The 14,364-nt window shown below is 40.6% G+C and overlaps 1 protein-coding gene across 7 annotated transcripts in view; it reads right to left on the bottom strand.

The window, feature by feature from the left end:
- LOC114664022 (FH1/FH2 domain-containing protein 3-like) overlaps positions 1–14,364 on the bottom strand; it is a 722,250-nt gene that overhangs the window by 374,100 nt on the left and 333,786 nt on the right. For all 7 annotated transcript variants that reach the window (XM_051935624.1, XM_051935621.1, XM_051935625.1 and 4 more), the window contains exon 4: positions 7,535–7,602. In XM_051935624.1, coding sequence (XP_051791584.1) covers positions 7,535–7,602 — 68 coding nt within the window. The remainder of the gene's footprint in view (positions 1–7,534; positions 7,603–14,364) is intronic.

The raw sequence follows: 14,364 nt of genomic DNA, 5'->3' as shown, positions 1-14,364 counted from the left end.
GATTGAAACAGGTGTGGCAGTAATCAGGCCTGGGGGTGGCTACGGAAATTGAACTCGGGTGTGATACACCACAGTTAGGTTATTTTTTAACAAGGGGGCAATTACTTTTTCACACAGGGCCATGTAGGTTTGGATTTTTTTTCTCCCTAAATAATAAAAACCACCATTTACAAACTGCATTTTGTGTTTACTTGTGTTATATTTGACTAATGGTTAAATGTGTTTGATGATCAGAAACATTTTGTGTGACAAACATGCAAAAGAATAAGAAATCAGGAAGGGGGCAAATAGTTTTTCACACCACTGTATATATATGGGCACCAGTGCTGCTGCCACCACCAAGATTCACCACTGGAATGCTATTGCAGAGGCGATGAGCCGTGCCAGACTTCTTCCAGACATGATGCTAATCTTGGTTTCATCAGCCCAGAGAATCTGGTTTACTTAAGTGCCTTTCTGTAAACTCCAAGAGGGCTTTCATGCATCTTTTACAGAGGACATGTTTCTCTCTTAGCATCAGTGGAGTGTTATAGTGGTGGTTGCCCATCTGGAAGTTTCTCCCATCTTCACACAGTTTCTCTGGAGAACAGCCAGATTGTTGCTCACCTCTCCTACTACGGTATATCCCTTGCACACCAATTGTTGAGTATGGCCAGCTGGCCAGCTCTAAGAAGAGTTATGGTTGCCCCAGATGCCCTGCATTTAAGAATAATGAAGGCCACTGTGATCTTGGGAACCTTTAGTCCCAGCTCTGTGTCTCAACACAATCGTGTCTCAAAGCTCCGCTGGCAATTCCTTCAACCACATGGTTTGGTTTGATCTCCTCTCTTACCATGGCCCTTCTCCCACAACTGCTCAGTTTGGCCAAGTGGCTGGCCAGCCTTTATGAAGAGTCACAGTTACTCTAAACTTCTTCTATTTAAGAGCTGCAGTATGATGGCAATTGTGCTCTTGGGAGTCTTCAAAGCTTTCCTCAGATCTGTGCCTCAACACAATCCTGGCTCTAAGCTCTGAGGGCAATCCACCTCACGGCTCTCGGTTTTTGCTCACCCATGAGACCTTTTGTAGACACGTGTGTGTGCACATGTCTGTTTTAATCAATCCAACGAGGTCAACGCCAAACAAGGTGTAGAAACATCTCAATGGTGATCAATAGAATGGGAGACACCAGAGCCAGATTTCAAGGGTGACAGCTAAGCGTCTGAATATTTGTGTCTATGGGATATTTCCATTATTTGCATTTGCAAAAAATGATCTAAGATCCTGTTTTCATTTTGTCATTCTGGTATACCGAGTGTTTGAGGAGGGAAAAAAAAAATAAATGTAAATGATTTCAGCAATTGGCTGCAACTTAAGAAAATGTGAAACAAGTGAAGGGGTCTCAAGACTTTCTGCACACACTGCATAGGCCCCAAGTGTTTACCTGGGTGATAACTGAATGAATGAATGCTGCTGTTCGGCTTGTGCTGCCCAAGCACACATTTCATATCATTGAAGATGGCGACCAGACTAGAATGTGGGGAGAACCCAAAGCAGTTAGCAATTCAAGATTTGCCATCAGCTTCCTGGATTGACGCTGGCACGTCGGTGTCACTGTGCATACACATGAAGAGTAGGCATGGAATGCTGACGTGTTTAGGAGAATAAACACCTCCTGTAGATGACACCCGGCAGCAAACGTGTTGCATATTTCATACAGTAGTTAGAATAAAAACACATTACAGTGACAAACTCCTGCTCCCCTATTTCTTTTTAAGCAACAGATGAAGTGAAAACATCAAAGCTGTCGGGCTTCTCAATATTGTAATTCTTTCATGTATTTCATCATTCATTTTGGAAAAAAATATGTTTTCCTTTAGCAGCAAATGAAGCATTTGCTAAAGACATACTGTGAGAATGCAGCACCCTAGGCAGATCTTTCATAAAATGTATGTTGCGTGTGTGTTTTTTTTTTAATAATATGTTCTTTAGGGGCTTATAAAATGGAAATTTTGTATTTTTATGTTTAATAAATGAATCATTATGTGATACAAAAAAAATGACCTTGGCGAAAAACTGTCTTTTCAATGCTCATAATTTGTACTTCACAGAAACCAGATGTGAAACCCAAACCACAGACATTCCCCGACTTTAAACATGCCCCAACTCAATACCCCATACCAATACACAAAAGGATCATGCAGGTTGATTAAAAGTAACCAAAAAGATTCATAAACCTTACATAAGGTAAGATACAGACAGAGTGTGATTTACGGTTAGTTCACACCAGCGCCAGCCAAGGTTCCTATAACTACTGTAATTGAATAACACTATGGCGGTCCAAACAGATTGCAAGTATGGCATTGATTAAGTAACTTAAGGTATACAAACATGGCACAAAAGGGGGCACACATCAAAAAAGCCTATGCCACTTTGGACTGCCCTATAAGGGGGGGCCTTGGCCACATACACAAGTAATCACAAAATTAAACAGCCCCTTTCTTCCAAATCCAGTGGCCAACTCTGCTCCTCTCCCACCTCCAATCTGAGCTGAGTGAGGAGATGAAAGGCCGGAGAGGCCTTTGGTGCACCTCGGCTGCCATTCCATTCTGACAGGAAACACCTCCGAGTCGTATCGAATAATATGAGGGTGAATTAAAAAACTGACTCGGTTACCACAACGGATAGAGGCTGACACAACACAGCACATTTGTGATGGCTTATGGGTAGTCTGAATACACACAGTGCAGCACTCTGCCGTGAGTCTAGTTAAATGAACATGGACTCTTCACTGTGGGTTTGCACCATCATTGAACGAGGTGCCATAGTGAGATTTCCTTGGGCAGAGTCAAAGTCAAAGTGAACTTTATTGTCATCTCAACCATATACAAGTATACAGATAAGACGAAATTGTGAAGCTCAGGGTCCACAGTGTAACAACATGACGTGCAAATAGTAAATTAAAACTAGAATTAAAATTTAAAATTAAAACACAAACAAGACAAGACATTGTGCAAAGACAAGACAAAGAAGTAGCAGCAATATTGACATGTAGTTAGCAATATGAACATTGATGCAATGTATGGTATTTGCAATATAGATACATAAATATAGTCAATAGATATGTAATATAATCAATAAATAATAGATATAGATAATACAGAAATTATCAGTGTATGATAATACTTGTTTAAGACGTGTAAACAATGACAGGTCAGAATGTTTCACAGCAGAAGGATATCGAGTGTCAAAATCCTTAAATGTCAGTATGAGATTTTCAGTTCTTCTCTACCTGCACAATCATCTTTGCAGGACAGTGGCTCGCATGTATAAAAGTTCTGTTTTTAGAGGTAGTTGAGGCCGTATGGAAGATCCCAGGGGGCAGCCTGGTGTTAAGGAGTCTGACAGCTTGGGGGTAAACACTCTCCTGCAACCTGGCAGATCTGGCTCTGATGCTGCAGGATCTTCTCTTGGATGGCAGACGTGTGAAAAGTCCATGTGAGGGGTGTAAGGGGTCCTGCACAATGCTACAGGCCTTGCGGACATTGCATTTGTAAAATATGTCCTGTAGTGAAGGGAGAGGCACCCCAGTAATGTTCTCTGCTGTCTTCACTATTCTTTGCAGGCGCTTGTGGTCGGATATGATGCAGAGGGAGTGAAGCCTTCCAAAATTCACCAAAGGATGTTGGGTACCCATCTTGAGCAAACTTTATGGCACTCCAGGTTACCATACATTATGGCACGTGCAGATCTATAGGTGATATCCAAATGTGCAGCAACTGTGGACAACAAAATCCGTTGGTCTTCTTTGATGAAGGCATTCGCCATATCCATGTGGAGTTATTTGTGCGCGCGATGTTGATGGTTGACCACATCAAGCTTCAGCGGTTACTCTTGTTCTACCAGCTTTAAAGCTTTCTACCCATTCATAAACTTTCAATGAGATGTGCTGTTCTCACTTCCACCCTGAGCCAACATCCTTCAGTGAATTTCAGCGGATTTCACTACACCTGCCCAAAGAAATCTCACTACAGTGTGTTGTTCAACAAGGTGCCATCCTGCAGTGCAGCATCCATGTTCATTTGACTTTGGCTTCAATTAGAATAATGGCAGAGTGCAGTGCTGTGTGTGTTCACACTACCCATAAGCCACTGTAAACGTATTGTATTGCATCAGCTTCTGTCTATTGTGGTTAAAGTGTAACTTTCAAATTGTCTTTACTTTTTGATTTTTCCCTCAAATTTGCCTTTTTATTCACTTTCATGCACTACTTAGAGATGATGAAAACGTGCCAAAATAAACTCCTCAATCCTTTTCTGAGGTTGCTTTCTGCAGGACAACATCTCCTATCTTGTATTTCTAATAGATGTTCCCGTTACCCACGTGTAGCACATTGTACTGTCCTCCATTAAACTGTATTTTCCAGGTGTTCACCCAATTCTCTTTGAATTCTTTTTTCTGCCATTCCTCCAATTTTAGTGTTATCTGCCAATTTGATCTGCCAAGTTTACAAACTACAATGCAATCAATGTCACAAGTTAAAATCAGAAAAAGTAACAGCCCAAGAACAGACCCCCGAGGGACTCCACTGATGTTCTCCTCTTTATTTGTACTCTCTGTCTCCTCCTGGTTATCTAGAATGAGATCCAGATTTGTAGGTTACCTCTGATGCCTTAGGCTTCTAGTTTCACAATTACTCTCGAGTGTGCGCCTGAGCCAAAGGCTTTTTGAAAGTCTAAGTCAATTCTGTTGTATGCTTTACTTTTGTCAAGCAAACACTTTGGCAAGATCTTCCACTCGTAAACTCATGGTGACTGAAAATAACATACTAAATAACATAGAGGTTCTTTCTTTCTTTCTTTCTTTCTCTTTCTTTCTTTCTTTTTCTTTAATTTTGCATGGTATAGAAGTGAGACCTACTGCTTTATAATTACCAGGATCCACTTTGTATCCATTCTCAAAGATTAGGGTGACATTTGCAACTTTCCAGTCCCCATATACTTCTCCTTTCCCAAGTGACTGCTCAAATACGCCAACTAAGGGTTTATAGCTCACATCTTTCATTCCTTTCACTACAACTGGTACATCCCATCAGCTCCGGGGGTTTTATTAGTCCTCAAAGTATTGAGGGTTTGAAGCAAATCTACACCTGACTCGGTGTCACCAGGTCTGTGGCTTCTCATCCAATTGTGCTATTTTTGATCAGGACAAAAATAGCCTTTTGCAGGTTGTGATTTTTTGGGCTACTTCTTAAAAAAACAACACAGTATTTTAGGCTATTTTTCAAACCCCCCCACTCCAACAATGTTTTACCATGTTTTCATCCATCTGGCACTCCTTTCCCCACTATTCACACTTGTATTATGTTCTTTTACGATCTAAAAATCATGTGATGGTATATACCAGGGGTCCTTAATCACAGTCGGTCCTGGAGGGCCGCAGTGGCTGCAGGTTTTTGCTCCAACCCAATTGCTTAATAAGAAGCCCTTATTGTTCAAGTAACAATCCTGCTTCACTTTAGTTGTCTTGTTCGTTAAGACTTTGAACCCTTATTGCTTATTTTAGTCTTAAACAGCTGTATTCTTGGTATTTAATTTCTCCTAATTGGCAATAACATGCAAATGACAAAAGAGGCCAGCATTTCTCCATTTAGCTCGTTTCCATTTCCACCTCTGTGTATTTATCATGCACTATTGGGTTTAAATAAATACTTGGAAGGAAAGTGAAGAGAAAAAAAGTGAAGGACTGAGAATTACTCCTCCATTTCAGCCTTCAAATCATTTGGATGACATCCTTAGAAAGGGGAAGAAAATCGAGGATATGAGAATGACTTGACATGGCAGAGTTAAAACACTAACAAGCCATGAAATTAAATTATTGGCAAGAATTGCTTTCTAATTAAGCAACTGGGTTAGAACAAAAACCTGCAGCCACCGTGGCCCTCCAGGCCTGTGATTGAGGACCCCCGGTATACCCATTCTATCACTCAAAAGGGAAACCCTCCCACCCAAGTCGGGATTTGGTATGTACCTAACCCTCTTGCTCTGGCACCACCCGCCCCCAGCATTCTGGTGTGTCATTTTGTTTACCTCAGGCATTGGGCTATTTTGTTTGGGACAAATTCACATTGGGCTACATTTTCAAGGAACTTGGCAACCCTGACTTTAAAATGGGAGCCTGCTATTACTTCTGCAATTGACGGACATCTAAAACACGAGCACTTCACCTTCACTGATGACTCATAATGGCCTGGAGTGAATACATGTGGTTGTTGACATGGGTACAAACTGGCACCCTGTTCAGGGTTATGGCCTGGCTTGCACCTTAAGGTATTAGGATACCCTCCATACCCCACTGTGACACTTAAACTGGATTAATCCGGCTTGGTGTGAGTGATCATGTGCTGTCCATGTCTGGGTCCTACCTCACACCCGATTTTGCTACGATGAAACCTGAATTGCACTAAAATGAGTTCTTTTGGTCTTTTTGATGGCGCTCTCCTCATGTACAGTGTCATGACACCAAGCTGCTTTGATAGCAATTCAGATCCATCAAAGGTATCGGAGGTGACATTCTCTAACATGTTTACACCAAATTGTTGTATGCTGCTCGAGCTGAGATCAGAAATGAGCCAATCTGACATGACACAAGTTTTCTGAGTGTGTTTTAATGTTCTGCTTTCCTTGTAAAAATGCTTTACAATCAGTGTCAGCAATTAAAGTATAATTATGCAAGGAATAACACGCACCAGGAGGCTTCATGCGCGGTTCATGTTGTGTCAAGTAAACTGCATCTGGATGGGTTCCATGGCACTAAGATATAAAAATGTGCAGGTTGGGGGATTTTGTACACCACACTTACATCACCAACAGCCCACCGTACACAATGCTATGAAGTGCCTGGTCGGTTTAAAGAATTGGGAGCAACACTAAAAATAAGAGTACTATGGCTGCAAGTGAAATTGTATTCCCTCTTGGTATTCATAAAATTATGGGAATCTTTCATGAGATGGTCAAATGATGGGAGGGCAACAAAGACAATGGCTGGTGAAGAGAAGCTGGGGCACTTTTAGCCAATCGCTCGTTTTTTAAACTTAAAAGGTCAATCGTGAAGTGTTTAACCCAGCAGCATCAGGTACAAGGTGCCAGTCTATTACACTATTCTGCCATTTTCCAGTTCAAGAGATGGAGTCAAACAAACATTCAGACTGGGCAAATTCAGAATAGCAAGTCCAACTGTCACACAATATCCATTATACACCTACCAGTCCTGGACTGAGTAACTGCCCACCACAGGACACGCACACCCACAAGCGCTCCCAGAGACGGCAATCGAAGTTGCACGCACATCTTTAGGAATATAGGAGGAAACACCTCACATGGACATGGTGAGAACATGCAAATTACACACAGTCCCTGAAATGACAAATCTCCAGCTTCATCTGCATTGTGTTCAGTTGTGGTGCATAAAAATGAAAGTCAGGAGTACGGCACAACACGCACAACCCGGGATCAGCACTCACAGCCTCGACCATGGAGAGATGGAGACGCTGTACCTGAAAAATCTGCTTCAGTGAGAACAGGGCCCTCCTCAGATCACGGCCATTCGAGTTGTAGAGTTTCTCTGAAAGACAGAAATGACAAATGGAAATTAGCGGTCAGGTGCAGGACAAAGAAAGGATAAAAAACGCAAAAGGCTCAGCCACGGGACACAGGGACAGGCCGTGTGTAAGACACCTGGCACACACAGCTCTCCAATGGGGGCTTGCAGTAGGAAATGAAAACATGGACACCACTGCCTTTAATTTTGGCATTAGCTTCTAGAAAATTCTAGAATGTGTTTTGTGTCTTCTGCTTATTTATTTATTTTGTTCCATGTAGAAACTGAATCTTAAAAACCAACCTGTTACTGATAATAATAATAATAATAATAATAATAGATCCATTTTCCAACTGCATACCCAGATCAGCTGGGTCAGAAGGCTGAAAAGAAAAGTGGGAGCCAACTTGTTTGGGCCACCAGTCCAAAATATAATAATGACTGACGAGTTAGTTGAGTATAGACTCTTGAGATATGTTGGGCTGAATGGCCTCTTCTTGACGTAGCTGTGATAATGTTCTAATAATGATAGTAACAACAACAATAATCACGGCGCCCAATCCAGTGACAGTCCCTGTATTGCACCAAATGCGAGCAGAATAGGCTCGAGCTTCAAACAAGCCTCTGACTGGATTAAGCAGATTGTCCAAATGTATTAACAAGAATAATAAAGTTATTCTTATTATCAACACCATTGTCTAACTCATGAAACCAGTTTAGGGTAACAAGAAGCCTGCGTCTATCACTATGACACTGAATGGGATGACAGTCCATTAAAGAATAATCAGATAGATAGATAGATAGATAGATAGATAGATAGATAGATAGATAGATAGATAGATAGATAGATAGATAGATAGATAGATAGATAGATAGATAGATATTAAAGACACTATAAAATAGATAGGAAAGACAATATATTAGATAAATAGATATGAAAGGCACAATATGATAGATAGATAAAAGACGGGACACCCTCCATCAATTTCAAGATCCTTCTTAGTTCAAAATCCTGAAAGCCATATCTATCTATCTATCTATCTATCTATCTATCTATCTATCTATCTATCTATCTATCTATCTATCTATCTATCTATCTATCTATCTATCTATCTATCTATCTATCTATCTATCTATCTATCTATCTATCTATCTATCTATCTATCATATAGTGCCTTTAACATCTACCTACTGTTTCTTCTTGCCCAGTATTTTTTCATGCATCAGTTTACAAATCTTTTTGTGCTCAGGTTGTTTCCGTCAGCCTAAGCACTAATTATTACAAAGTTTGAAAATCTTTTTGATTTCCATCCAAAACAAACACTGAGAAGTCACAGCATACACATAGTTGAATGTGTGAGGTGCCTGACTGAAGTACCCCTCTCAGATCTGAGGTCTTGCTTTCTTCAGGTCAGGTTTATTTGCTTGTTTTTTTTTTCTTCTTCTCCCCGTTTCCCAGTGGCTTGCATGTTGATGCAGCACCTCAGATGCACGCAGTCAGGTCTACAGGTGTATCCATCAAATTCTCACCATTCCTCTGTACTTTTTGGCAAGAAACACATAAATACAACGCCTTGCCAAAGCCCTTCTCAATGTTGTCTTCTTTGATGCACTCCATAATTGTGTAGATTCCTTCCAATTAGTCAGATTTTTGTAAAACAAACACTGAACAAACAGCCAAAGGGCCCGCGTAGGCCAGCAGACCTTCTCATAGACGTCTTCGACTTTCTGTAGTACTAACCATTTTAAACCTCCAATCAGGCTCGTCTAAGGTGATCCTACACTTGAACTGTTATTATTTTGGACATTTTTTCCACATTCACATTATTTAACAGACATTTTCATCAAAGGTGCCCTTCTAAGTCCACAAACCCTAATGTAATTAGACATGTTCATCTCTTCATTTTACTTTTGTGTGGAGTTAATGCGCCATCCAGGATGCCATTCACTGCCTTTTGTTTTGTCTGAGTAAATCACCATTTAAGCCACTAATGAAAAATTGCATTTACACATTTCTTCCAACAGATGTCAGGATAATTCAGGAATTCCAAGCAGCAAGTCCAGCCATTCACACTGTGGCTCTGAAAATGCAAAATTACTTAATTTACGGTGTCATATGATGGAGTCTGACTTTCTGACTATACAGTATCTAAGATATATGTGTAATATATAAAATTGAACAAAAAAAAGACATAAAACAAGACTCTGAATCACAGCCAGAGAAGAAGATATGACACATAATGCCTCAGTCTGAGAGGGACTACCTAGTCAGAAGTTTTCTTTCATTTTAGTCATTCTGGTATAAATATTCTTATTTACTTAACAAACTTCTTTAAAAAGCCAAATTTCCCTCTGGAGACACATGAAGTATTTAGCTATGTCATAGTGCCCTTTACATATACAGTATCTATCTATCTATCTATCTATCTATCTATCTATCTATCTATCTATCTATCTATCTATCTATCTATCTATCTATCTATCTATCTATCTATCTATCTATCTATCTATCTATCTATCTATCTATCTATCTATCTATCTATCTATCTATCTATCATTGCTAATGGTACGGCCAATTTACGTGACAAAGGTACGGTGTTTAGCATTTCTGCTGAAGCGTTACCTTTTACAATGTTTTCCCTACCAAAGATTAAACAAACTCAGAGTATCTGCTTTTCCTTGCCTCGCTCTTATGTCCTACAAAGCCCATTCATTCAGGCTGCAGTGGTCATTCTGACATACAAAGCAACTTACCAGGAGTCATACTTTCACTTAAATGCAAGCTACTGTGAGAGACTCAAATGAGCACGGTGGGGCTGGACTACCCAGAAGAACGGGATCCATCTGGTCAGAGGTACAGGAGAAGAGAAAGCAAGGGAAGCCAAAACAGAAGGGGGATGGATAAAGTAAAAGAAGATCTGAAGGATAAGAGCTTGACTGGAGAGGAGGTGCAGGGCTGAGCTGTATGGAGAAGGCTGATCAGGGACATCAACCACAAATAGAAGTGGAAAAAGATGAAGGGAAAGAAGTAGTAATTATCATGGACAGGCACCTTTTTTAAATAATGACAGTAATAAGAAAAAGAATGCAACAGCAATTAAATAAAAAGGCTAATATTAAAATCAATTGTTTTGGTGGTGGTGGACCTTTTGCTCTCACCAACCTGTGAATTGCTGTATAACTTCTGACTGACAACTTGATTTGCGCCTGCCCTCTGGTCACCACATCATATGAATTCCTTATGCTAATGTGAAATCAACAATAACTCAAAATCTTTCCATCCACTTTCTATACAAGCTTTTCCAGAGCAGGACCTCAGAGAAGCTGTGTCCTATGGGAGCAAGTAAGAAACAACTAAAGAAACACAAAAAGAAACATCCCTGCCTTACTACACTTGATCCCAGGTCCAATTCCCAGCTGGTGGTGGTTCTTCTATGTGGAATATCCATGTTCTCCCTGCTTTTGATTCCTAAATAGCTGGGAGCAGGCGTCATAAAAAGTGCTCTGTGATGAACTGACATCACATTCTGGACTGGCCGCTGCCATACACCCAGTACTGCTAGGACAGACTCTGCCCATCCCTTTGTCCACTGATATCCTAGGCTGAATTTCTGCCTCACGTTACGCCATAATGAAACTCAACTCTCACTTACTGTATATACTCGTGTATAAGTCGGGTCTTGAAACCCGAAAAATCGATGATAAAATCAGACCCCGACTTATACGCCCTTTCAAAAATGCAACTTTTTTTTCTTTAACATCTTTTTGCCTCCTCTAGTTTCGCATGAGCTTCTCAGACACATCGAATTTTGCTGCAGCAGCACAGTTACCAATTTCTTTCGCTACTTCAACGACGTTTAATTTAAAACCAGCTTCGTATTTTCTTCTGATCGAATGCTCCATCATAGATAAGGGATGCTCTTATGATAAAGGTGTTTGAGGGCATGAGATACAAAAAACACAAAACAGTGCAAACGTTGCTTCAGAATAGTTTGGGTATTACCATGTGGTCACGTAGGCACAATACATAGAAAAAAAGGACATGTGCTCCGTGGTTACTCTGTAACGGTTGTCACATATTGTTTTTATTGTATGCTTTTAACTGTTTCTGCCGCTTGCCCTTTAGTGATGATGTCCCCGGCAATTAAGGTCTATGGGATATCTCTTTAAGGGGAGTAGGGGTCCAAACAACGCCTGAAGGTCCTTGCCGAAATGAACTTTGGTGTGATGTAAATCTTCCTTAAAAGGCAAGGAGGCGCGTAGTTTAAAAGGAGAGAAGAAAAAGTAAAGGAGGGAGGAGTGCGGAGGAAGAAGAAAGTTTGTTTAGAGAAGTAGCTGGGAAGGAGAACGGATTTTGGTAAAAGAAGCGATTAATAAAGCATGGAAGGCTCCGAAATCACGGTTGGACGCAACGAAGAGCTGTGCGGGCTAATCGGAAGGATCTTCGGAGTGCACAGCTTTAAGTTGGATTTGTGATGAGGGCAGCGGCCATGGAAGGACGCTAACGCTCAGACTCCCGAGTGAGACGGATTGCAGTTTTTAACGAAGAATCGTCGCCAAGCCGGTGAGATTGCTCCTTTTTACCATTAAATACAGTTTTCTAGTCAGCGGATCTTAGTGACTGAATTACTGGATTATTCACTGACTTCCCAGGCCGAGTGGCTAAACTCTCTAAATCAACGGTATATAAAAGGGACTGGGGAACGAGGGGGGGGGGGGGGGGGGGGGGGGGGGGGGGATTGTGAGACTGTGTATATAATTTATATTTGTATATATGTGTATATATGTGTATTACTACAGATATTTACTGTGAATTTATGGGGGGTGTTGTTAAATAGGATATATCTCTGTTTCTTTTCCTAGCTTTCTTTCTTGCTTTCTTTCGGGATATTATATAAGGAGGGATTTAACTGGTGTTTATTATTGGTGTGATTTATAATATATATTCTTTTGATTTGGCTAAACAACGGTTGGGTAATTATTTCATTTTTTTTTTTTTTATAAATCCATAAACAACTCCATCTGGGGACATCAAAATTGGGTCGAAGGTTCTGTCGGTTTTCGGACATTATAGTAATATTTTTCCTAAGAGTAGGAGTTTTTCGTGTGTTCCGGGCTCCTCATTCAACTATTAGGGGAGTTCGCTACAACTCTCTCTGGTGGGCGTTAGCATATCATAATTTCTTGGACCAATAGTGGCTGGCTGGGATTGGCTCCAGCAGACCCCCGTGACCCTGGGTTAGATAATGGATGGACCTATAGCATGATTTTTCCGCATTTGACTTATACAACCGACATTATAAAATACCGGAAATTATACAGTAAAATCAAGTCCCGACTTATCCACGAGTATATACAGTAGTTCTTCTCCTCTTTTTTTGGAAGAAGCATCAATGTGGATGACTGCACACCACTTCCAGCTTACTGTATCCAAGGCACTTCAGACAAGCATTGATTGCACCACATCACTGCACTTCCATCAAGAACTTCGTCCCGAATGACCGCCTCACCTTCACCCAGGACATCACATCAAACTCCAGTGTTGACAGTCCGCCCCTATTCAACATCTGGAGGATCCACACCCACCTCAAATGAGGTCTTTTCCTTGAACTGAATGTTTTTATCACACTATTTAGGCTTTGGGTTAAAATTCAGACCAGAGGCTGAGTGAGGTGTCTTCAGATGCTCTAAATATTTTGCCCTGTTGCCAACAGCTTGAAGTGCTTGGATTGTTTGTGGTGGTTTGGTTTGTTTTGTTTTGACAAAATGAATTAGTCACATCTCTGTCTTCCTCAATTATCTCTCTGGCAGGTTAGATCTTCATTAAACTTTGCTGTAGTCACCTCTCATTGCTCATTCCTGGGAATCACTTAAAGCCTGAGGTTCTGCCAAAGGCCCAAAAATCACAGATTGTACACATGAACTTTGTTTTTTCCCCCCGACTTCCTGACATTGTAAACACATTTCTGTGGTAAATAAAATGATCGGCAGAATGGCTGAGTTTTGCTGTCTTAACATGACAGCCGTCAGTCGTTTTGTATTTATTCAAACTCGCAAGAGCTATAAAATTAGTTCTAAATGCAGCCATTGATCATTCTTTCGACGTTATCCCTAAAGTAAATGAAATGAATGACTAACTCAAATGTTCGTTTTCCCACTTTGGTAGTAGATCTGCTGGAATGAGAGTAATTCACAATTCATCCACATCACTATCGACTACCGTTTCCACATTACCTATCAAATGGATGTCTTTAATATCGATTCTCGTACATCCCTGACAGGTCTGGTAGACGTACTTGTCAACTACTTCAAATGATTACTTTTGCACATTGACTGGCAGGTCTGGTATTGTGATGACAACTCAGCGGGTTTTAGTGAAATTACTGATCCTCTTTTTGACATTTCCTCTCAAACAGATACCTTTAATACCGATTTCTGATGGTATACCGAAGTCTGATGGTATAAGAGTAACAAGCAACTCACTAATCTGACTAGTGGCTACTCTCTCAACATTAGCGCTCAGCTACAGTAGATGTCCTTGATGCCTTTCTCAAATGCTGCACATTGACTGCCAGGTCTTGTATTAGGATGATAATTTCACATTTTTCAATACGATTATCGATCACATTTTCAAAGTTACTTTTTAACTAGATGTAGCTACTGACTACGTTAAATACTACATTTTTTTCAATTGACAGGTAGGTCTGGTATTATGATAACAATTGTGACATTTTTCAATGTGATTGCTGATGACTCTTTTGACATTAACTCTCCTAAAGATGTTGT

This window comes from Erpetoichthys calabaricus, chromosome 13 (genome assembly GCF_900747795.2).
Source record: "Erpetoichthys calabaricus chromosome 13, fErpCal1.3, whole genome shotgun sequence".
NCBI lineage: Eukaryota > Metazoa > Chordata > Cladistia > Polypteriformes > Polypteridae > Erpetoichthys > Erpetoichthys calabaricus.
Note: the sequence above shows the minus strand (reverse complement) of the source record. Positions and strands in the feature narration are given on the sequence as shown.